The following is a 25,079-nucleotide window of genomic DNA, read 5'->3' as shown; positions in this document are numbered from 1 at the left end:
GCGAGTCATTTGGGGAGCTCAGGCCACTCAGCTCTACACCGCCTGGCAGCTGGTCGAGGACCATTTCAATGATGACAAAACTCCAACCCTGAGAAGGGACATAACCATCCACTACACTCAAAAGCCCTTCACTTTTTCAGAAAGTAGGAGGGCTGATAAGATTGTAGCTCTTTGAGAAGCCTCTTAAGAAATAAATACGTGGGCGAGATTAACAATCCTTGGCTCTCAGGGAAGCTTGAGCAATTTATGTAGATCAAATATTGCGTGATAGAAGAAATACTTAATATTTAAGATGTGCCAGGCACTGTTCTAAGGGCTTTACAAGAAGTACTTTCCACATACACTATAAGAATTATTATAGGCATTATTATAATTTTGTAATATTATTATAATTATATATGTATTATTATAATGTTATAATATTGTATGTGCCATTATAATCCCCATTTGAGAAACAAGGAAATTGCCCAGGGTTATACATCGGGTAAGTGAAAGACTAGGATTTGAACCCAGGTCTGCAGACTCCAAGACTGGAGGAGTCTTTGGATCTTTTTCATTTAAATCTGCACCTCCGGGAGGGGCGCGAGGTTTCAAGATGGCGGTGGCAGGGTTGCTGACCGGGAGGCAGAGGTGAAGGCCCCTACGAGTAAATCTTACAAGTTGTCAACATGGGACGGAGATCTACATCATCCACCAAGAGTGGAAAATTTATGAACCCTACAGACCAAGCCCGAAAAGAAGCCCGGAAGAGAGAATTAAAGAAGAACAAAAAACAGCGCATGATGGTACGAGCTGCAGTTTTAAAGATGAAGGATCCCAAACAGATTATCCGAGACATGGAGAAATTGGATGAAATGGAGTTTAACCCAGTGCAGCAACCACAGTTAAATGAGAAGGTGCTGAAAGACAAGCGTAAAAAGCTGCGTGAAACCTTTGAACGTATTCTACGACTCTATGAAAAAGAGAATCCGGATATTTACAAAGAATTGAGAAAGCTAGAAGTAGAATATGAACAGAAGAGGGCTCAACTTAGCCAATATTTTGATGCTGTCAAGAATGCTCAGCACGTGGAAGTGGAGAGTATTCCCTTGCCAGACATGCCGCATGCTCCTTCCAACATTCTGATCCAGGACATTCCACTTCCTGGTGCCCAGCCACCCTCCATCCTTAAAAAGACCTCAGCCTATGGACCTCCAACGCGGGCAGTTTCTATACTTCCTCTTCTCGGTCATGGTGTTCCACGTTTGCCCCCTGGCAGAAAACCTCCTGGTCCTCCCCCTGGCCCACCACCTCCTCAAGTCTTGCAAATGTATGGCCGTAAAGTGGGCTTTGCTCTAGATCTTCCCCCTCGTAGGCGGGATGAAGACATGTTGTATAGTCCGGAACTTGCTCAACGGGGTCATGACGAAGATGTTTCCAGCACCAGTGAAGATGATGGGTATCCTGAGGACATGGATCAAGATAAGCATGATGACAGTACTGATGACAGCGACACTGACAGATCAGATGGAGAAAGTGAAGGGGATGAATTTGTGCACCGTGATGATAATGAAAGAGACAACAATGAAGAAAAAAAGTCAGGTCTGAGTGTAAGATTTGCAGATATGCCTGGAAAATCAAGGAAGAAAAAGAAGAACATGAAGGAGCTGACTCCTCTTCAAGCCATGATGCTTCGAATGGCAGGTCAGGAAATCCCAGAGGAGGGACGAGAAGTAGAAGAATTTTCAGAGGATGATGATGAAGATGATTCTGATGATTCTGAAGCGGAAAAGCAATCACAGAAACAGCATAAAGAGGAATCTCTTTCTGATGGCACATCTGCTGCCTCTTCACAGCAGCAAGCTCCCCCACAGTCTGTTCCTCCTTCTCAGATACAAGCACCTCCCATGCCAGGACCACCTCCTCTTGGACCACCCCCTGCTCCACCTTTACGGCCACCTGGACCACCTACTGGCCTTCCTCCTGGACCACCTCCAGGAGCTCCTCCATTCCTGAGACCACCTGGAATGCCAGGGCTCCGAGGGCCTTTACCCCGACTTTTACCTCCAGGCCCACCCCCAGGCCGGCCCCCTGGTCCTCCCCCAGGTCCACCTCCAGGTCTGCCTCCTGGCCCTCCTCCTCGGGGACCCCCACCAAGGCTACCTCCCCCTGCGCCTCCAGGTATCCCTCCACCCCGTCCTGGCATGATGCGCCCACCTTTGGTGCCTCCACTTGGACCTGCCCCACCTGGGCTTTTCCCACCAGCTGAACCCGGGGGTTCTAAGTGCTCCACCCAACTTGATTCAGCGACCCAAGGCGGATGATACAAGCGCAGCCACCATTGAGAAGAAAGCCACCGCAACCATCAGTGCCAAGCCACAGATCACCAATCCCAAGGCAGAGATTACTCGATTCGTGCCCACTGCGTTGAGGGTACGTCGGGAGAATAAAGGGGCCGCTGCTGCTCCCCAAAGAAAGTCAGAGGATGATTCTGCTGTGCCTCTTGCCAAAGCAGCCCCCAAATCTGGTCCATCTGTCCCAGTCTCAGTGCAAACTAAGGATGATGTTTATGAAGCTTTCATGAAAGAAATGGAAGGGCTACTGTGACAGCTTTTAATGCCAGAACAGGTTTCTGTTCACATGAGTGGTTCGTGGGGAAAGAGGCTCTTACTAAACTTAGTGAAAGAGCTGCTTTCACTGTCAGGGTATTTTTAAATTTCAGTTCAAGGAATATCCTAAAACTTAGCCTTGTTCAGAATTTGTTGCATAGAAGACAGAGTTATTTCATTCAGAATAGATTGGTTATTGAAGCCGTGCTGCTAACATCCATTCCCTTCATACCACCATTTTCATCCCGTTTGTTCCCCTTCTCCAGTTCTTTGGAAACGTGATCGGGGGGATCTTTGTTACTTATTTGTTATGATTCTCTTCTTGTGTGCTGTGGGCACTGGAGTAGAGATTTCTGAAAAACAGTTTATTTTACCCCATCTTGCCTTTTGTGTTTGAGTTATTTTAATATTTTCTTGTAAATATTTTGTAATATTTTAGTGAAATGGATCGCAATGTCATTTCCTAATACAAAGCAAGATATGTGGGAAGAAATTGTACAATTCTTTGATTAAAATTATTTCCCACTGACCTAAACTTTGAGTGTTTCATGGAATAAATAAATAAATGTTCTACACCAAAAAAAAATAAAATAAATAAATAAATAAATAAATCTGCACCTCCTTGTTCTTTGTCATCAAACGCCTTCAGCAGAGTGGGCTGCCCTCCCTCCCATAGGCTCTGTCTGTGTCTCCACTCTTTGTGGTCATCTGGATACAATATCCTTTTCCTAATGTAGCACCCCGAAAGGTCAGTGAAAGGCATCTGACTCTGCCCCCAACCCAAAATTAAATTGAGATGAGACGGTTTGATTGGGGTCAGAGTCAACTCGACCCTGTTGGGGGGTCAGGTAGAAGCTGGGGAGAGAAGCCAAGAAGGGAGAGGCCAGCCCTCTGTCCCCCTCCCCTGGCAGATGGCAGGTGTGTGTCGTGTTTATGTAATCAGTGCCCGCACAGCCAGCCCCAGACTTCTCCCTCGGAGGTGTACGAACACTGCAGGGATTCACACTGTCTGGAGATCTCATTAGCAGGTTTATAGGCCCCGCAGAGTGCCAACCACGGAAAGCAGCTCGGAGAGGAAGGAGGAGAGGCGCAGCTGCGGGGTGGGCTGGGTTGTTACTTAACACCAGGGCTCAGCACCTGGGCCACAAGAGCACTGTCAGACCCAAATGCCCCGGAGGAAATTAGCCTTGGGCATCGGTGCCTCTTCCAGGAACAAGCCTTCCCTGGAAGGGAAGTCCTCGTGCTACTGACGTGGACGGAACAAAGACAACAGAGTCCAACGCAGGTAGATCCACCAGCTGGCCATCCCCCCTTTTCCTCTTCCTCCAGGGGCCCTTGGATCTCTCCCAACTGGGATTCTGGAGTGTCGCTGCTTGAGGAGCTGTCCCAGAGCCCCCACTTACCCTGGCGAAGGTCCGGAAGCCCTGGAGGATGGGTCTGTAGCCCGTGCAGCGACACAGGTTTCCTGTGGGCCAAGGGACAAAGCTGCATTGTCAGCACAGGCACTGGGGGCAGGTGAGGGGCTTGTGACTTTACTCCTGGCTCAGTTGAATACTCACTTTACATATTCTGTTGTCTCTGCCTGGAACACCCTGTCCTCCTCCTCGTATTTCTGACTTCAAAACATCTATCACTTCTTCCAGGAAGCCTTCCTACACTGCCCAGACCGAATCAGGTGTCTTCTGAGCGCTCCCCTGGTGTCTGGTCATGGCCTTCTCAATGAGTTTATCAAACTACATTATAATCTCTCTTCCCATTCAGACTGCAAACTCCGTGAGCGTAGAGACCATCTTTCATCCCCTGGGACATCCCTGTGTCCCTTGTACCTTGTATAGTGCCTGACATATGATAGGACTCAATACAACTGATTGAGTCGATGATGAATTGAAATGGTGAAAGATGCAAGTCTTCTCTGTTCAATTCAGAGGCACAGACACCATGCCCAGGGTCCTGGGCCCATTCACAAAAGGCCAGGTGGGAAGCCAGTTCCTGCCCAAGGCTCGGAATCACAGCCACCTTCCTCATTAAGTGGCCTTTGCAGGATCCTGTCTAATAAAAGCTGAGAAGAATGGAAGCCACGTGACTAGCCTCTGTGGAATTTTCCACATGATCTCCTCCTGTGCCAACCAGGCAGTGCCACCCCATCCGAGCGCTGAAGGACACCTCGGGAAGATGAACACTAAGGCAGGAGACCCAGGAGGTCTCCAGACCATGGGAGTGTTCTTCAAACTCAGAGAGGGCTAAGCTCCCAGCAGACCGTAGCCACCACGCTGGGGTACCTGAGCCTTTCCTCCAAAAGGCAGTGCCCCATCTCCCAACCCATTCCTGGCTGACACTGTGGCCCTTCCCTAACCTCCGCAAAGCCCCAGCTGCTATTCGACCCCTTAGGCTGTGCCTCCAGGCCCGTACCTTGGAAGGCATCCTCGATCTCCTCAATGGTGGGCTCAGGCTGGTTCCGGAGCAGCGTGTACATGCTCATGACGATGCCAGGGGTGCAGAACCCGCACTGGGAGCCATGGCTTTTGGCAATTCTCTCCTAAAAGGGACAGACCACGTAGACATATGCATTGGCACAAACGCTCTCAGGCTCTCTAGATGACCCAGCTGAAGCCAGTCCATGTCGACATGTCGCGAGGGGTAGCAGTCACTGCCCAAAGTCAGTCTTAGTGCCGACTGTGGCCTTGGCCAGGTTAGCAACCCTCTCGGGAGCCATAGGCCCCTCATCTGTATCATGACGACCACCCTAGTACTTATCTCTGGGGCTGTGGTGAGGAGTTAATGACATAATTCACATGACACCCTTGACATTATCATACTTGGCACACAACAGGTAGTCGACCAATGCTAGTTATTCACAGAAAAGCCTCTTCAAAGAAAACTGACCAGTAGAACCGGAAGGGCTTCTCACCCTCCATTCTCTGCACTGGACACAGGACGAAGCAGGCCCAGAGTTTTAAAAGATTTAGCCAAAATCGCACATGGTGAATGGAAGAGCTGTGTCATATTCTTTTAACGCACTAGCCTGCAATCCAACTCAATCAGCATTTTAAAAACATTTTTTATGTTTATTTACTTTTCAGAGACAGACAGAGACAGAGTGTGAGCGGGGGAGGGTCAGAGAGAGAGGGACACACAGAATCCGAAGCAGGCTCCAGGCTCTGAGCTGTCTGCACAGAGCCCGACACAGGCTTGGGATCTCGAACCCAAGAACTGTGAGATCATGACCCGAGCCGAGGTCAGAGGCTTAACCGACTGAGCCATCCCGGCACCCCTCAATCAGCGTTTATTAAGAACGAGATGAACGTGGGCGCCAACTTGGAAGTAGGAGGAATTCGAGCAAAGCGTAGTGTCATAGGAACCACAAGAAAAAAGCCAATGGAAAAGCAGAAGTGAAATCTGGCTCTACAACTTACTTGGGGCCAAAATAAGTGCATTGGGAATAAGAATCTGTACCATTGGAAATGAGGGTTTTGGCTGATTATTCAGATATGATCCCTGTGGTTCAACTGTTCTGTCTTTCATCTGCTTGTTTCAAAGCAAATTACAAGCTCAAATTACCCCACTAACATCTCCTGCTGGTTGGAAAAGTTTAATGATTTCCCCCTATTGCTCCCTAAGAAAGGAAGCCATAGAGGTGAACCATTATCCCTGTGACCTCAGGTGACTGGTCGGGACACACCTCCCCTAGAATACAGCCAGCTTGCTCAGCCAGAGGCCCTGGCCCCACATTCACGTAAAAGTGCCCAAGGAAGGCACGATCTGAGCAACATGTCTCCTCAAATGGCCAGTGGGCCTGCCTCTGGTACCTTCTATGACTATAATGTCCAGAAGACCCCTGCATCAGTTTCCCCACACAAAGAGCTCTGGAAACAATGGCCTTCCCTTCCCACAGTGCTCTGCTGTCATTTCTTTCCACGTTGCCCCAAAGCATTGGATTCTCTCCACAAAACCTCTCAGATTACTGTCCACTCTTTGTACCTAATTTCCATCCACTGCCAGGTGGCCTGATACCATCAGGAAAAAAACCTCGGTCAGACATTCAGATGCCTCTATTCTCTTCTTAAGCCCGTCCTAACCTCCATGTTAGTGAGGATAGAGGCACTGTAGCTCACATCTGTATTATCTGCAGGCAGGACATGAGAGGAGCCATGGGATTACCATTGGAGGGAGCAGGGAATAGGCAGGCTTCTTAATCAAGAGCACAGAGCTTTTGGAATCTTGAATATGAGATGACAGGGGTTCCCTAAGCACACTCGGGGGGCTGGGTGGGGAGATCCATCACCACTCCCCCCTCCGGGTCTGGCATGACCCGACTGCCCTGGCCACCAGATCTGGTTGACCTCGTGGTTCCCTCGGGGTCATGCAATGGTCCCAGGAGGGAGCTTTAGGCCTGGGGCCTCATCTTTCCACCTCATCACCCTCAGAGGAGATGGAGAGGTGGCCGGGCCACAGCGCCTCCCGGCCTGACAGTGACAGCCTCACATTCCCAAGAAAGTCTGTAGCCCTGGCCTGAGCTTCTGTTTCCTCCAGTTACCTGCACAGGATGCAGCCTCGACTTGGTGCTTCCTATTCCTTCCACAGTCGTCACGGCAACATGATGCAAAGAGCAGATGGGGGCCAGGCAGGCATTGGCAGAAAAGTGGCTGGAGCCCCAGATTAAGGTCATTTCATTGTCCACACAGGCCATCAGAGACTTTGAGACGCTTTGTGTCATTACTCCTCACTCTACGTTACATTCTGGCCTCTTCCACCGCTGTCCTCAAGTCTCCACCCAGGACTCGGGGCTAGCAACAAAGGAAGCCCCCCCCCCCCATGCCCCAGGGAGACACGAGCCCCTGCAGGGTCCTATGGAGCATGCATCAGTGCATCCTAGGCCTCCGAGCTGGAGCACGGGCACCGGGGTCACCCGCAGTCACCTCTTAGCCCGACCCTGGAGGCTGAGTCAAGAGGAAGTTGCCAAAGGTTCCAGGCCCAGCTCATGCTCCTCTCTCTGTAGGGTCCTTCCAAAGCCTCTCCAGTTTCAGAAGCTCCAGTCCCTTTTGCTCCCAGGCTCTCAGCTACCTCCTTTTCTCCCATCCTCTGTGGGGAACAGGGAGGGGCAGTCCCTGGGAAACATGAGACACCAGCCCCTTACACAGAGCTTCCTGATATCCATTTTTCTATGAACCCCTCATCCATTTACTCAACATCAGTTACTGAGGGCCAGTCACATGCCAGGCATTCTGCTGAGGGCTGAGGAAATGGAGGTGTGTACGATGCTCTTTAGAAGTCTGCGGTCAACTCAGGAAAACAGAAGCCAGCATAAAGTTGCAATCTAAAGAGTTTATAGTAAGCATTTCAGGAGGGCTGAGCACAGGGCGCTGTGGGACCTGCACAGACAAGGGGTACTCAACCCAACCTTAGGAGGTCAAGGAAGGCTTCCCAGAGGAGGTAATATTTTACCGAGTCCGAAAGAGCTAGCAAGAGTTAGCCAAGTAGAGAAGGCCTAGAAAAAGGGCACTCTAAGACTTGGATAACAACTTATGCAAAGACCAGGAAATCAGCGGGAAGAGAATGTTAGGAGTCCACAGTTGTCCCAAGGGTGGGATGCTGGTCCCACGAAGGGAGAAAACTAGAGAGGCAAGGTGGGGCACACCTTCCTGTGTGGGCCATGAGTGCTAAGCACAGTGATTGGACTTTATCCCATATGCAGTTGAGACCAAGAAAGGATTTTATAGGATGGGAAATTAATCTGGATCTTAGAAAGGTCTCAGGAGAGCCTGGGTGGCTCAGTCAGTTAAGCCTCTGACTTTGGCTCAGGTTATGATCTTGTAGTTTGTGAGTTTGAGTCCCACGTCAGGCTCTGTGCTGACAGCTCAAGCCTGGAGCCTGCTTCGGATTCTGTGTCTCCCTCTCTCTCTGCCCCTCGCCCATCATGCTCTGTCTCTCTCTGTCAGAAAACTAAATAAACATCAAGAAAGTTCTCATATGCATGCACACACACACATGCACACACACACTCACAACCTGACCCCTGCATCACAGTCCTTGCATGGACAATCAGCCAGCTGGCAAAGGATACACGATCTTGTTCTGGAAACGATCATACTTGGAAAGCATCACCGTGCAAGCCCCGCAGCCCCCTTCTCCACAGCCCAGCTTGGTCCCGCTCAGCCCCACTGGATGGTCGAGGGTTAAGGAACATGAGCTCACAGAAGTGTCTTTGCTGGGCCGCTGGGAAGTGCATGTGCAGAGCCAGCCATCGCCCCACATAGGCTCAAGCCCCTCAACCCAAGGAGGCAGTAGACCCACACAACCTCTGCCTCCAGAAAAGGCTGCACTGCACCCCAGAAGGCAGAGAATGGGATCATCCCCACTGCACAGAAGAAAGGTATCAGGGTCCCATCAGACAGCACCCAAGTATTCTCTGGGACTGACGTCCCACTGCTCTCCGATCCTGGAGATTTTTCTTGACTGCAGGGTCTTCCTGGCATGCTCTTCTAGGCTCCCAACCCTGTGGTCTCACTGGGCTTGTGAATCTGGCACCTCAAAGGCTGAGCATGTGGGGCAGCCCTCACATCACCTCGGCTGGGTATGCAATAAAACCACTCCCACCTGAAAGAGACTTTGATCTCTTCTGGGACGTACTGAGTCCCAACTCTTCACCTTGAACCTTTTGGGTTGATGAAGTCCAGGAACCAAAATTAGGGTTGGATGAGGGGCTTTTGAATATCCACCCATAGGCTATGTGAACATAAATTAAAAGGAAGATTCTTTGAGGTTGGGGACCGCTATTGGAGCCATCTCTTACATACACTGGCAGGAATTGATAACTTTGAGTTTGTTAACATGCCTAAGGAATAGGCCAGACTTGCGCTCTCCAGATGGAAAATCCAAGACAAAGTACACGAGAGCCAGACACCATCTGATAAGAGGTGAGTGAACTAGAGGTAAGCCCATGGACTTCAGACTTTTTTCTGTGGGAACTGAAAAAATCCTTTGTTGCCCCAGGACATATCACCCGAATGAGCCACTGGACATCCCTGCCCCTGGGGTGAGAGGAGGTCAGGATGAGCATCATCCCGACAACCAACCCTGAATAGTTTCCAGTACGGATGGGAGGTTAAGAGCCTGGCTCTGGGCTTTAGCCTGGGCTCTGTTAGCATTTGCCCAGAACATGAGCAAGAAGCAGGACCTTCTCATGTGCCAGCCTCACTTCCTCCTCTGTCAAAGGAATGGCTATGGACATCAGTGACATCAGGTATGAAAATCACCTTGAACTCCACCTACTTATAGTAAATGCTCTTTAAATGCCAGCTCCTATCATATTTTCTCTGTTGTTTCTGTTCTAGGGTCTCAGAGTACTTTCCTACCTTGAAAGACCACAAGGTATTAGATGTTACAGAACCCTGCCTTCGCTGAGGGAAGAGGAGCATCCCAAGGGCCCCTCAGGACTCCACTGTCACTTGTCTCCTGGGGCTCACCATCTCCACAATGGATGGCACCTCTATACAGTTCCCCAGTTCAGGCATCCTTTCCCAAAGAACACCCCTTCCTCCGACCTTCCCTCCGCCTTCACAGAGCTGGGAAGATTGCCAGGAAGCCCTCTATGGGTCAGCAGGGATCTCCTGAGGAAGGCCCCCTCCTCAAGGGGAATGGTGGTGAAGCTTAACCAGGGCTAATGAGGGCCATTCACAGCTCTTCATTTTACACGTCCTGGATTAAACCCTGGCATCACTTGAGTCTTACCTGGAAGAGATCTTAAGAAATATCAGGAAGAATCCTCTCAGTGGACAGCAGGTAATTTTACTCCTGGAAGGTTCAGATGACTTCCCAGAGTCACACAGCTACTGAGTGACAGAGCTACAAAGCAGGGGCCCAGAGCCAGACTCTAGGGCTCTGTCCTCCACACTTCACAGCCTCCCACCCGTCACTAGAAAGTGACATAAGGCCTAGAGAATGAGTCCCCATCGCCCCCTCCCCCTCCAAAGTCAGGATACATTTTCTTCTCAGGTAGGCCAAAAGGGTTGTTTCTGGGTCCGCATTCTTCTCCACCACCTATAAGAGTCAAAAAAGAAAGAAAATAAATCCTAGGTATACTTAGCCACTGTCTTGCCCAAGAATCTGTGGAGTTAATAGGGATGTGCTAAATATATCATGAAAACCAAGGTCTTTTTCTTGATAATTCCACAAGAATGAACATACGAACTACAAGCCGTTCTGTGTACATGCGGATATTCTCCAATTCTAAAATTCTACCTTAGTGCTTTGCTCTGGACCTACCACGGAGGGCTTAGGTATTGCACCTGCCATGTTGGGCTGGCCAGGCAGAGCCCCCTTAAAGTCAAACATCTCATTTCCAGCTGTTAGGTCACACCTGTGAATGCCAGGGACAGCTAAGAATGGCAGCATGCAGGTCTCTGGCTATGCCTCCCAGCATGTACATTCTCAGACGGTAGAGAGCCGGTCTGTTGGCCTGTGTTCACAGGGAGTGTTGTGTGTGTTGGGCTAGCACAGTCAATAACATCAACACATGTGAGATGTGGAGGAGATCTCAACCCAAAGGTCCACAAATGATATATTCAACAAGAGGAAAATGTGGTCTACAAAGTGAGGTACCAGTTTTCAATGCAAATAGTCTAAGGAAATCCATGACAACCTGTTTCACTACTCACATTCATCCTATGTTATCAAGGGTAATAGGGTTTGGGTGATTGGGATGATTAAAGAGAGAGAATTTGTGACAAGAATTTCTTTCCAGAGAATGGTACTGTGAGACTTACATCTTCTTAAGCTTGAGGAGAGGAGGTATCTCACGCCTCAAACTTTGTGAGGGGGCTCCATAGTCCTACATGTGAAGCTAACATACTGCCCTTGTAGAACAGGGGATATAGCGGTCTGCGTATCTAAAAGCTAGAGATAGGCTTACTGAAGAAGAAATGGCAGCATTGGAATTGGTGAGCACTCTCAGAGTTTGGGAAAGCAGAGGATGTGGAGGGTTGCCTGAGGACCTAGTGTAGTCCATGCAGAAGAGGGAAAGTTGGTGTGGAGTTGTTTAAATCATCCCCAGAACGCTGACTGCAGAGGGTGATGGGACCTCCAACAGAGTCTGTGTGGAGTAGTCCTCCCTAAACTGGAGACTGAGGAAGAGCTGCAGGCCAGAGGAAAACACATGCCCGATGTCGTGAGACTTGCAGTTGAATGCTCCCCATGGTGGGAAGCCATCTTAACCAGCACTGATTAGATGAGAACTTTCTTGCTATCCTCACCTCTCTATCCTGAATTGAGACTGTGTATGGAAACTTAGAAATGACCACAGCACTGCTTTATTGATTAGGAGCAACCCAACAAGTCATAAAACTGACAGAATTTGCCCCTTGAAGAAAGTTTAAAGGAAAGTAGAAAAACAAATTAGCTTTCTTTTATCACACCCCACAGATCCAGTTTGTCCAAAGTCCTAGTTACAAAGCGCACACAAGGAGTTATTTCTTTTCTCTCAGAGAAGTCATAAACACACAAATAAAGATTCCTACCTCCTTTCCTGCAGGAAGAAGCTTCTTAGCTTACTACTTCCCCCCAAATTGTAGCTTCTGCTTATCGTCCAACTCGGCTTTCATCACATCTGCCCCTGTGCCGTGCCTTCTGTGCCTTCCCATATGTTCAAGATAACATCCAAGTTCCTTAGACTGTCTTCCAAGGCCTTTTTCCATTATGTTACTAATCTTCATTTTCAGCCTTTTCTTCTTCTACTTTCCTGACAATATAGTCTTTATACTATAGTGAAACCTCTCCGGCAAAGACTTTTTATATCACTCCAGGCACACTTGGTCCAACCTTCCTTGAATTCCTACAGAGAATGGCTGTGCCACCTCACAGCACGGCTACAGGGTTGCTCCGGAAAACACCACAGAATCCTCTCCTGACAGGACCAGTGGGCATTCTGAAGGACAAACGCTTCGTGGGGATATGAGCTTAGGAAATGCTGGGTTCAGCAGATTGCTCTGATAAAATTTAAGCATCAAAACAAATAATAGCTCTAATGGATTATAAACCATTAAATAAAACTAAAATTTACGAGTCCAAAGTGGTAACTGATAAATAAACAGACTGGAGAGAAAGAAAGTTCTTTCTGACAGAAGAGTTCCAACTAATGAATACAGTTAGCCTAATCTTGCAATCAGCACAATAACTGACCAAGTCAAGAAACATCAATGGGAGCTAAAACTAGTGGGTGAAAGGTTGATGATCAAGATAGTTTCACAGACTCAGAGGATCTTCTCATGGATTACTGATTAACTCTAAAAGGTAAAAAAGTAATCTTAAAGAGGAGAAAACTGGTGGATGCCACCATAACCAAGTGATCAAAGTTTGCATCCCAAATAATAGAGGAGACTGACATCATGTGCCTCCTGATGCAACGCACTGAGAACCACTTATCGCTTCTCTGGAATTCCTGCCCAAAATGCAGACTCTGAATCTAATCATAAGAAAGCATGACACAAACTCAAAATGAGAGACATTCTAAGAAATAGTGGTCTAGTCTGTTCATAAACATCAGTGTCACAAAAGACAAGGAAAGCTAAGGAGCCATTCCGGCTCGAGGGAAACTAACAGACATGGCAACAGACTGCCATAGTATGACCCTGGGTCCCGGGCTTGGGACCCTGCCGTGGTATGACCCTGGGACCCTAGGAGAAGTTAAAAATGACATTATTGGGGACATTGGAATATGCTGCAGAGGGGTGGCAGATTAGATAATAGTGTTATGTCAATATGACATTCCCTGATTTTTAGAGACACTGGCTCTATAAGAATATTCTTATGCTTGGTTTAAGAGGTAAAATGGCATATCAGAAATTTACCTTCAAATGGTTCAAGAAAAAAATTGTATACTCTATGTATTTATTTCTATTAATTACATACATAAATATATAAAATTAATTAGGTACTTATATACATCTATATATCTACATGCATATCTATAAATAGATACATAAAAATCTAATACGTGTGTGTACCATATAAACATCTCGACGTGTGTGTGTGCGTGTGTATATGTGTGTGTACGTACAGAGAGAGAGAATGACAAATTTAATGATAAAGTAAAATATGACAAAATGTTAAGCTGGTGAATGTGAGTAGTCTATAATATCTCTTTGTATTCTTACAACGTTTTAGGCAAATTTAAGATAATTTCAAAGTGCAAAGTTTACAAACTAAATTTCTTCAGTAGAGGACTTCTAAGGGCTTTTAGTACTCATGCACTCATTCTGTCCTCATTAATTGGGCACCTACTATGTGCCAACACTGTGCTAAGTGGTTTAAGAAGGCGCGGCGGGAGGAGGGAAATGGGTGATGGGCATTGAGGAGGGCACTTGTTGGGATGAGCACTGGGTGTTGTATGTAAGTGATGAATCGTGGGAATCTACCCCCAAAACCAAGAGCACACTGTATACACTGTATGTTAGCTAACTTGACCATAAATTATATTAAAAAATAATAATAAAATAAAATTCTGGGCAGGCATAAAAAAAATAAATACACCCTCTTCTAAAACAGAAAAAGAATACCTGAAAAGAGGATCTCATGGGGAGAATTTTCTGTGAAACACATTTTGCAATATATTACTTTGCCGAATGAAAATCCTTCTCCTTAACTGGTTCACAAGCTCCTGAATGGCTGATGCCTGGTCTTAGAGATCATATTCCTCCAGTGTGTACATACCCAACAGGCTTAGTCCACGGAGGAGCTTGTAAATGGGGGTGAGTGAGTGAGTGGAAGCCACTGAGAGGCTCTCTGTAGCTGCCACCTGCTTCTTGTGGGGATCACTCGTGGACACCTTTGGCTGCGCCCCACGTGCCAAAGCTGCCAGATTCCTCTGGGTGCCACCATCTCCACGAAACAGTCACGGCCTCTGGAATCCCGCCCACCAAAATGACTCTCACTACGATAACACCAAAATCCTAGGCAGTTCTTTCTTTCCCTCCAACTCTGACTCTAGAACAGAGGATATGACACTGGTCATCAAGGCCCATCACTGCCACAGAAAACACTTGAGGTATTTGATCAGTGGCATCTTATACCCAGTCCAGAACCCGGGCTGGTGGAGACAGAGTCCTGGACAGTCTCACACAGGGAGAATAAGAGGCTTACATTTAAGAGTGAGTCACTAATTTCTGGGGTGCCTGAGTGGCTCAGTCGGTTAAGTGTCTGAATTTGCCTCAGGTCATGACCTTGCGGTTGGTGGGTTTGAGCCCCACATTGCGCTCTGTGCTCACAGCTCAGAGCCTGGAGTCTGCTTCAGATTCTGTGTGTGTGTGTGTCTCTCTCTCTGCCCTCCCCCGCTCATGCTCTCTCTCTCTCTCTCTCTCTCTCTCTCTTTATTTCAGGAATAAACATTAAAAATTTAAAAGAAAAAAAGAGTGAGTCACCAATTCCAGCAGCTTCTCTGGTAAGTTCTCTGCATAATATCCAACACCAAAAGAGTTAGATATAGAAAGGTCTTGGAAATAGAAATGGAAACAAACTTATTCACAGCTGCCTTGATCTGCCTGGGAATCCTTGCTTGGTCTTGTTTCCGAAGGACTGCTTTCACCTCATCACTTCTTATACTGCCTCTCCCCCTTTCTAGCAGATTCTCAAGAGGCCACAGGTTTGTAACTTACAAACCCGAGTATGCATCACAGACACTGACAATAAGAAAAGCTTCCAGGGATAGGAGGGTTTGATGTGATGACACCATCTAGAAATTTGAAATTGCTCTTCTAAAGTGAAGCGGAAATACGCGGGACACAGCTTTGCCAAGCCAGTTGGACCCTGAAATGTCCTTTTCAGATCCAGTGGGTCACAGCACACCATCCCTAAAGAAGAGCAGAATCTTGTCCTGTCACACACAAACTGATGGCATAACAAATAATAGAATCTTAGAGTAAGACATGGCCTTGGAAGTCACTGAATCCAGGTGCTCAGTCGCAAACATTGACTAGAAAAATTCCACAGAAGATGCTTTGTGCGGGTAGCCCTTCCAGAAAGCCAACTCTACTGTTTCTTGACACTCTCCAACGCAACCGCTGAGTGCAACAAAGTTGTTGGAAATGTCAGATGCCAAAGTCTCACAAGCGTCAACAGGGAAGTTTGCCCTGCCTCATGGCTAGCTGCCAGATGCCAGTCCTAAAAAGAAATCTACAGGGAGAGACACACCGAACCCAGAAGAACACGGGTGACCTCATCCTCAGTGCCTCCCGGTGGCACCCCTCAAACTGAATGCAACGGTCTTCAGAGCACGGATGTTGCCATGGCTCATGCAATTCCCTTGCTAGTCACGCAAACACATCCTGACAATTTAACCACTACCCGCCCTGTGAAGTACATTTTCGTTCTTGAAAATTACCTCAAACGTCACCCAATCTCTCAACTCAAAAGTGCCAATAGAGCAAAACAGATAAAACTACCCTTGTTTGGAGGGGGTTGGGCACCTTGGACACATTCATCACTCACACCGTCCATATGGCCTTTTACAAGATAAAACTATGGCTGTCCTTTTACTGTCCCTCTCATTCGCTACTCGGTTTTTGGAGCAGACCAGGGTACCCCAGCAGTGGTGGGGGGGAAGGGGATGGGATTAGGCACGTGCTTACACCCCCCCACCCCTCACCTGCAGTGAAATTGGCAAAGATTCATAGCCTTGCTGTGCCTGGAAGACTGGGACCCACATCATAAGGCCCCCTCTGCTCCACAACCCCTACCTTCCCCACGTCCCTAGGCACCAATGGAGGTCATCCAGGGGGCAATTTTATCAAAGTAAGAGACTAGAAACATTTATTGCAATACTGGGGAGGGGGAGAGGGGGAGAGAAACATGCCCCTTACGGGGAGGAAAAAAAAAAAAACCAAAAAACTGTGGCTTGCCACAAGATGTCAGTAAATGTCCTCACAAGTTAGCTGTCATATTTACATATGTGAAATATCTGAATCAAAGGCTACGAACGAACATCTTCTATCTCGGTATTAGCAAGAAAACAAGTTCCTGCTCCTTCTCTCAGTAAAGACAACAACGAAAGCCTCAGGATGTGTTGGAATAAACACAAAGACGGAGGCGTGGCGGGTGACCTCCAGTCTCACCCAGGACCCTGTGCCCTTTTCCGGCTTTGTGCCAGGGTCTCTGCTGCTGCAGAGTCGCCGGCAACTCAGACCGCTCTTCTCGCCTGCCTCCCCCCCCCACTCCTTTGCCCCTCATGTGTTTTGACTGTGTTCTAGCTCTGAGAAGGTTTTCTCTCCCCAGTGTTACCCCAAATGCAGCAAGGCTTTGGAGGGAGAGAGAGAAAGAGAACAGGAAAGAGAGAACAGGCCTCTTCCAAAGGACAAACTTCAATTCTGGGGAGCGGAGAAGCCAGACCAAAGGCCAGCTGGATCTTACCTTTTTGCCATTCACAAAGAAAACCAACTCATCCGCTGTCATTGTTACGGGATGGGGTGTGGGCCCCCTGCCTCCAGGTGCTTCGCTCCCAAGAGGCACCAGCAGTTATGGCCCCTTGACAACTTGGAAACTACACCTCCCAATAAAATGAAACCTGGCCAGCCAATGGGAAGAAACCAGCCTAGAGCCTCAGGGCACAGGGTGTTCTTGGCAAAAGCTACCGGTTTACATAATCAAGAAAAATGCAAACACTCCTACCTGGTAAATCGTCCTCCCCACACCTGTGTCAAAGAGCACAGTGGGAGGCCCGTGCAGAAACCCAGAAACCGGGAAGGGGAGGGCCTTGCCGCCGCCAGGTGACCTGCTGTCATTAGCACTGCCCTCATGGAACCTGCTTCTCCCCACTGCCGCAGCCACAGAAGGAAGAAGGGCCATGCGCAGAGCCACAGCAGTAGAAATGACCCACACCCTCCATGTCCACACTTGTCATTTTACCATTCAGGTTCACAGCAACCCAGACTCAGCACTTAGACAAAGGACTCATTCTCCCACAGCCTGGAGGACCACAGGGGTCACAAGCCACGGAGCCCAGTGATCCAGAAGCAAAACCTAGCATTGGACCTCAGCATTGTCGTCCTCAGAACTCAGCTGGTTTCATCCTGTAAATGGGTATATGCATGACCCCAAGAGCTGAGTGCCTGAGAGGCAAATGATACGTTTTAGCAGTACTTGGTAAGTTTGCCAAGAACCCAAATATTTCCAACTATTGCACCTGTATTCTCAACAGCACAACAAAAATCATCCTGATAACAAACCATTTTTGAAGTTTTTCTTTTGTTTATTTCTCTCAGGGAAAGGCCTCTCATTGGCTCCCAGAGTAACTCCTAAGAATATTTCAAAATATCAACAATAAACCAATATCGATATCAATAAGTTAAAACAGCCACACCATAGAGGCACAGGCCAACTTAACACAGAGCTGAAAGCCTTCTCCCATCCAGTATGAATTTCTGGTGTGAACACACCTGAACATCGCCCACCTGGGCAGCGCCATAGGCTCTCTGTGGTCAGCGCCCACCTGTGCCTCCCAGCTCACACACGTGCACACACACGAGTGTTCCCGCCCGTCTTCTTCAGTCCTCTAACAACGCACTTGGCCACTCAGCCAGCCTCTCTGAAGGAGGTCACTTCCCCTGAGCCCCTCAAAGGCTACCTGGAGGAAGAAAGGAGGATCAGGCAGAAGTAGTCGGTGTAGCAACAGCTCACTGAAACCGCAGACTGCCAGGACATTGTCAACACAATGCCCTCTTGCTCCGCAGACTTTATTTAAGCAGGAGATGAAATCTCACTTCTAGGGTGACCAAGCATCCCTTTTTGGTCCTCACTATCCTGCTTTAAACACTGATACTGGGACCAACCTCTCAGTCCAGGACAAAGTGGGATGACCGGTCACCATAAAACAATGGTTCTTAACTGGGGGGTTGGGGGGTTGGCGGGAGGAGATATTCCCATGTCCTTACCGTGACTGAGAGGTGCTACTGGCATCTAATGGATAAGAAACTGGGGACTGGGGATGCTACTAAACACCCTGCAATGCAGAGGACAGCAACCCCCCCCCCGCCACACACACACACACACACACACACACACACAACAAAGAATTATCTGGTCTTTAAATGTCAATAGAGGCAAGATTGAGAAGTGCTCCAAAAGGAAGAAGAAGGAAGGAGGTGGGGAGAGGTACAAGGACTGAGTCTGGGTGGTATTTCATAATAGGGCAATATTCCCCTGACCACACTCACATCTCTGTGGTTGACAGGCTTTTCCTCCATCCACTGATCCAACCAGTTTTGCAAGGGTTCCACTTCCTCCTGGCTAGACTGCAGCCAAAGCCCCAGGAGACTCTCAAGGTGAAGGTGGGGGCAGAGGAAAGAGCTCAGTGTTGAGGGTTGGGTAGTCAGGCTTAAATAATGGCTCTAGAACTGCTGTGTGACCTTTGGCAAAAATCACGCTCTTGATCTCAATCTCATCTGTGAAATGGGGGTGACTGCCTACTTTGTAAGAATCCCCTCTAGTAAGAATTAAATGAGACCCAGGTTAGGCAGCTGACCTTCAGCCTCTTTCTCTAGTCTAGATGTGAAATTCCTTGGTTACTGTGAGCATTAAAAAAACAAAAGAGTAATAAATGTTTAATAACGGCCTTTGTTGTCATTCAGATTTTATTTCTGTACTAACTGTAGTAACTGTTTAATCTCGGGAATACTGAGATTTGGCAAAACTTTGACTTTGTACCCTTGCTCATTATCCAACAGAAAACAAGGACCATTTCCTTCTCTGTAAGTTTTCAACATGTCACAAATTAGAAGAAAACAGTCCAAAGTAAGCATTTCCTCCCCGCCCCCCACCTACCCCCCAGCTGAAGAATTTCTGTATATGCTTTCCATGTTGGGATGAATTCTTAAATTTGGGCTGAATGAGTGGGATCTCAGGGCTTGAGATAGGGCCACTATGGCTTACACTATGTGAACTTACCCTGTTTTCCCTAAGGAATGCCTTGGTTTATAATAGATACTGTGTGGGCATGTGAAGTCTCAAAGTCCACAGAAAAGCCAAATGAGTCCCGAGGCCCCCTGAACAGAAGCATCGTCCCTTCTGGAACAACACTTGTGGGAAATCACTAGAGTGAAGAATGAAAACACTGCCGAGACAAGTCCTTATTTCTGGAACAGTGAGCTCCCTTGGGTCCAAGCACCCCCTGGAGGAAAAGCAACTCAGGAGAACTTTTGGAATATTCTCTGGAGGTCTGATCAGACCCAGACAACAGCTGTCCAGCCTCTATTACTTTGGAGGGGTGCTCCAGCAGGCAGGCCACGCACACATCCAGGCAGGTCCTGATGCCTGCAGAAGTCCTCCTGCCAGTCCTGAACCAGCCTGGGCTGCCTCACTCTGTTGGGGCTCCCTTCTTTGCTTCACACCTGAATTTGCATTTTGATCTGTACTTTAGGGCATTTTCTGTTTTTGTTTTGTTTGTTTTTTTTTCACTTTCGACAAACTTCACTTGAAAAGAAAAAACAGGGGTACCTGGGTGTCTCAGTCGGTTAAGCATCCAACTTCATCTCAGGTCATGATCTTGTGGTTGGTGGGTTCGAGCCCCATATCAGGCTCTATGCTAACAGCACAGAACCTGGAGCCTGCTTCAGATTCTGTGTCTCCTCCTCTCTCTGCTCTTCCCATGCTCATGCTTTGTCTCTCTCTGTTTCTCAATAGCAAATAAATGATAAGAAAAAAAAGAATCACTTTTCTTCAAAATATTCCATTGCTCGGTTTTTTTTTTTTTTTTTTTTTTGCGGGGGGTGGGTTTCTTTTATGAAGTTTGTTTTTGTTTTTTGTTTCTTTCCTAAGACTGGTCTCCCTCTTAGATATGCTCATGCTGGATTCAAGATTTTGCTATGTTCCCGGAACATCGCTGTGCAGGACCTGCCTTCCCGTGTGCTCCCAGACATCTAGATTGTTATCCAGCCCTAATCACATTCTTGACACCTGAATAGCGTATTATGATTTCATTTGATCTTTATAGCAGCCCTGCAAGATGAGCAGGGAAGTTATTATTATCTCCTCTTTCCAGACAAAGAAGATGAGGGGCAAAGAGGTTGACTTGCCAATAATGCCACAGCACGCTTGTCTGTTACCCACTCCCCAGCAGAGAAATCATCTCTTGGACGGTTCTCCCCTAACGTGGAGCATACACGCAGGACTGTCAGCGTGGCATTCTCAGTGTAGCTGGAATCCAGCCTGCTGGTGGCTGAAGTGTCTTCCATGCCTGGGTGGTGAGCCCTGGGTGGGGAGCAGAACTGCATCACTGCTGTGTCGCCGGGGCCTAGTGTACTGCCAGGTGTGCAAGAAGGATCAATAAATGCTTATTGGATGAGCCCACAATGCAAGGCATAGGGTGTATTTTCAGAAATGTCTAAGCCCCTGACTTTTTTCTTGATTCATTAGATTTTTTTTTTAGTATAGTTGGCACAGATTACATTGGTTTCAACCATATAACTTAGGTATTAAATGCCTCTGTATATTGTGCTGTGCTCACCACAGGCGTAGCTCCCTTCTGTCACCATACGACACTATTACGATATCACTGACTACATTCCCTATGCTGTACTTGTCATCCGCATCACTTATTCGTTCCATAACTAGAAGCCCGCACTTCCCACACCCCTTCACCCATTTGCCCATCCCTCTACCGCCCTCCTCCTGGCAACCAGCAGGTCTCTGTATGGATAGATCCGATTCTGATTTGTGTTTGTTCACTTCTTTTGTTTCTTTAGATTCCCCATATAACTGAAGTAGTATGGTATTTGGCTTTCTCAATCTGACTTTTCTCACTTAGCATAATGCCCACTAGGTCCCCTGACTCTTATTGAATAACAGAACTTTCTTCCATGTTATTAGCAACATTCAGTTCCTTCCTAGCTCCTTTCCAACTAACCTTCTATTGTTGATATTAGGTAACCAGCTAGTATTCGTCAGCAACAAGTCATCCTTTATTACTTTGGAGGAAATCAACCCTTGATATTCTACACACATCTGGGAAGTAGATCCTTCTAGAATTAAGAAGTTGGTATTATTGAAAAAGGAACTGAGTCAAAACTAAAAGCATCTGAATTTCACCCTAGGCCAGTTACTGCAGGCACACACAAGCTCAAGGAATAGAAAAAGCCCAGAAGCAATTTAAACCCACTTTATCTGTCTGCATCTGTTATGTTTTTTGATAACGTCTTTTGTACTCAATAAACTCTGTAACCCTGGGGGCATTTGTGGCGAGGACAATATGGGCTTGTCTGGACAGAATGTAAGGTCTCTTTTTCCAATCTGAGCACTCCAGCACAACGCAGGAAGGAGAGTCCTTAGTTGTAGCTCATGCAAAGGATCAACTCACATTTGCTCTGTAGACAATATGGCCCAGTGAGTAGCCATGTAGGAAAATTATTTTCACAATTTGTTTGCACCTCCTATTCCTCTCACCTGACTTGTTTTCCTTATTATCATCTGAAATACTATACAATGTACCCACTTACGTGTTTATTGTCTGCACCCTGGTCTCTCTGCACCCAAGAGAATGTAAGTATGGCAGACATGTCTACCTTTTCACCAAATATTCATGCCCTCCTTCTCTAATGAAGAGTTTCTGCTGGGAGATCACTCACCATTTCCCATCCCCTTATATGCGAGGCAGCCCTATGACTGGGTTCTCATGAATATAATATGGCCGAATGTGGTGTTCACAGTATCCTGGCTCCCACTCTCTCTCTGTCTCCCACTGTCTGATCACTAATGTCAATGCCCAGGGTGACCTTGGAAACCACACACTGAAAATGGCAGAACTTCCAGTCAGCCTAAATGCTTTAAAAAGTATCGTAATCTGAGGTGCCTGGGTGGCTGAGTTGGTTAGGCATCCAACTCTTGCTATCGGCTCAGGTCATAATCTCATGGTTTGTGGGTTTGAGCCCCGAGTCAGGCTCTGCGCTGATAGCATGAAGCCTACTTGGGATTCTCTCTCTCTCCCTCCCTCTCTCTACCTCTCCCACCACCCACCTCCTGCTTGTGCATACATGCTCGGTCTCTCTCTCTCTCTCTCTCTCTCTCTCTCTCTCTCTCAAAATAAACAAATAAACTTAAAAATAAATACAAAAATCTGAGTACTCCCTTCCACCACCCTTGTAGCTATTAGGAAGGAAGATTTTCCCCCTACTATTCAAGGTGATTCTAGACGGTCTAAGAATTAAATTGACAAGAGAGAGTTAAACAGGAGAAAAACAAGATTAATTACCTGCACACAGAGGACCAATAACAAAATTGAAACCCAAGTAAATGATCAAGCCTGGCAGTATGTCTATTTTTTAGACAAAGAAACAAATGTGTTAGGAAATGATAGGACAAAGAAAACTTATGTTCAAGAGCTTCAGTTGGTAAGGAATTTTAAACAGAATTTGGACTGGGTAGTAAATTAATAAAAGTAGCAGGGTTTATACAGTCTTCTTTGCCCTAAATTTCCTATCTATGGTGACAAAGACGTCTTGGTACAGAGAGGATACCTTTCACAGGGATAATTTATTTCCTGCTTTCTGGAGACAAAGGCTGGGGCGGGGGTGCAGTCAGGATGTTCTTCTTGTTCTGGTTATTTCTTAAATAACTTTAATTCAATAAAATTACTATGCCAAAATGGTAAATTTTGGGGGCAGCTTGCCCTTGGCTCCCACATCATCTAGGTGACTTTATAGGAACAAGAAATAAGTCTGTATTGTGCTTACCCACTGAGATTTCTGGGATTGTCTGTTACAGCACCTAGTATTACATCTACTAATATAATATGTTTGCCAAGGGCAGAGATGTTTATCTGTTTTCTTCAGTAGAAAGCAGAGCCCCCTTGAGTGGAAAACACTACATGGACATGATAGACACAATATTTATTCAAAAAAATACTTGTTGAATAATGAATGAAGAACAAATGAATGAATAACAGCAAGGCCAGAACATGGTTTTAATTAAAGGCAAGTAAGCAGGGCTTGAATGTCTGACTTGGTCCACTTGCAAAGCTGCATGTGGAAGTAATGTCACCAAGGATCATGGGCTCCTGAACAGAAGACAACTTTGGTCTCATCCCCAGGTCCTTGGCCTTAAGTGTCCCCATCCCCACACTCTGTTTTAAGGATGGGCTCAGAGCAGCCCTTTACACCGGGCAATAGTCACACAACCATTTCATTTATCAGTTGTTTTGGGGGGGGGGGGTCACAACCTAAAATTTTATTTTTTTATATCCAATTTATTGTCACATTGGTTTCCAAACAATACACAGTGCTCATCCCAACAGGTGCCCTCCTCAATACCCATCACCCACCCTCCCCTCCCTCCCACCCCCCATCAACCCTCAGTTCGTTCTCAGTTTTAAGAGTCTCTTATGCTTTGGCTCTCTCTCACTCTAGCCTCTTTTTTTTTCCCCCTCCCCCATGGTCTTCTGTTAAGTTTCTCAGGATCCACATAAGAGTGAAACCATATGGTATCTGTCTTTCTCTGTATGACTTATTTCACCTTGCATAACACTCTCCAGTTCCATCCACATTGCTACAAAAGGCCATATTTCATTCTTTCTCCTTGCCACATAGTATTCCATTGTGTATATAAACCACAATTTCTGTATCCATTCATCAGTTGATGGACATTTAGGCTCTTCCAATAATTTGGCTATTGTTGAAAGTGCTGCTGTAACATTGGTATACAAGTGCCCTTACACATCAGCACTCCTGTATCCCTTGGGTAAATTCCTAGCAGTGCTATTGCTGGGTCATAGGGTAGGTCTATTTTTAATTTTCTGAGGAACCTCCACACTGTTTTCCAGAGCGGCTGCACCAGTTTGCATTCCCACCAGCAGTGCCAGAGGGTTCCCGTTTCTCCACATCCTCGCCAGCATCTATAGTTTCCTGATTTGTTCATTTTAACCACTCTGACTAGCGTTAGGTGGTATCTGAGTGTCGTTTTGATTTGTATTTCCCTGATGAGGAGTGACGTTGAGCATCTTTTCATGTGCCTATTGGCCATCCGGATGTCTTCTTTAGAGAAGTGTCTATTCATGTCTTCTGCCCGTTTCTTCACTGGATTATTTGTTTTTCAGGTGTGGAGTTTGGTGAGTTCTTTATAGATGTTGGATACTAGCCCTTTGTCTGATACATCATTTGCAAATATCTTTTCCCATTCCGGTGGTTGCCTTTTAGTTTTGTTGATTGTTTCCTTTGCTGTGCAGAAGCTTTTTATCTTCATGAGGTCCCAATAATTCATTTTTGCTTTTAATTCCCTTGCCTTTCGGGATGTGTCAAGTAAGAAATTGCTGCGGTTGGGGCACCTGGGTGGCTCAGTTGGTTGAGCAACCGACTTCGGCTCAGGTCGTGATCTCACGGTTTGTGAGTTCGAGCCCTGTGTCAGGCTCTGTGCTGCCAGCTCAGAGCCTGGAACCTGTTTCGGATTCTGTGTCTCCCCCTCTCTCTGACCCTCCCCCACTCATGCTCTGTGTCTCTCTGCCTCAGAAATAAATAAACATTAAAA

The 25,079-nt window shown here is 47.0% G+C and overlaps 2 protein-coding genes across 2 annotated transcripts in view; one reads left to right on the top strand and one right to left on the bottom strand.

Annotated features, from left to right (window-relative positions):
• LOC115510968 (xanthine dehydrogenase/oxidase) overlaps nucleotides 1-17,113 on the bottom strand; it is a 60,517-nt gene extending 43,404 nt beyond the window's left edge. The window contains exons 1-6 of the mRNA XM_030311364.2: nucleotides 16,983-17,113; nucleotides 10,568-10,625; nucleotides 8,650-8,746; nucleotides 7,123-7,231; nucleotides 4,998-5,124; nucleotides 3,992-4,053 (exon numbers count right to left, since the gene is read on the bottom strand). Coding sequence (XP_030167224.1) covers nucleotides 3,992-4,053; nucleotides 4,998-5,124; nucleotides 7,123-7,231; nucleotides 8,650-8,746; nucleotides 10,568-10,625; nucleotides 16,983-17,024 — 495 coding nt within the window. The 5' untranslated portion in view covers nucleotides 17,025-17,113. The remainder of the gene's footprint in view (nucleotides 1-3,991; nucleotides 4,054-4,997; nucleotides 5,125-7,122; nucleotides 7,232-8,649; nucleotides 8,747-10,567; nucleotides 10,626-16,982) is intronic.
• On the top strand, nucleotides 649-3,174 carry LOC115510962 (WW domain-binding protein 11-like). The gene is given in 2 exon segments (XM_032592701.1): nucleotides 649-2,245; nucleotides 2,247-3,174. Coding segments are annotated over 2 exon segments (1,917 nt in total). The 5' UTR covers nucleotides 649-668; the 3' UTR covers nucleotides 2,587-3,174.
• Nucleotides 17,114-25,079: the final 7,966 nt, after the last annotated feature.

This window comes from Lynx canadensis, chromosome A3, assembly GCF_007474595.2.
Source record: "Lynx canadensis isolate LIC74 chromosome A3, mLynCan4.pri.v2, whole genome shotgun sequence".
Classification (NCBI taxonomy): Eukaryota; Metazoa; Chordata; class Mammalia; order Carnivora; family Felidae; genus Lynx; species Lynx canadensis.
This window is presented reverse-complemented; position numbering and strand designations above follow the sequence as displayed.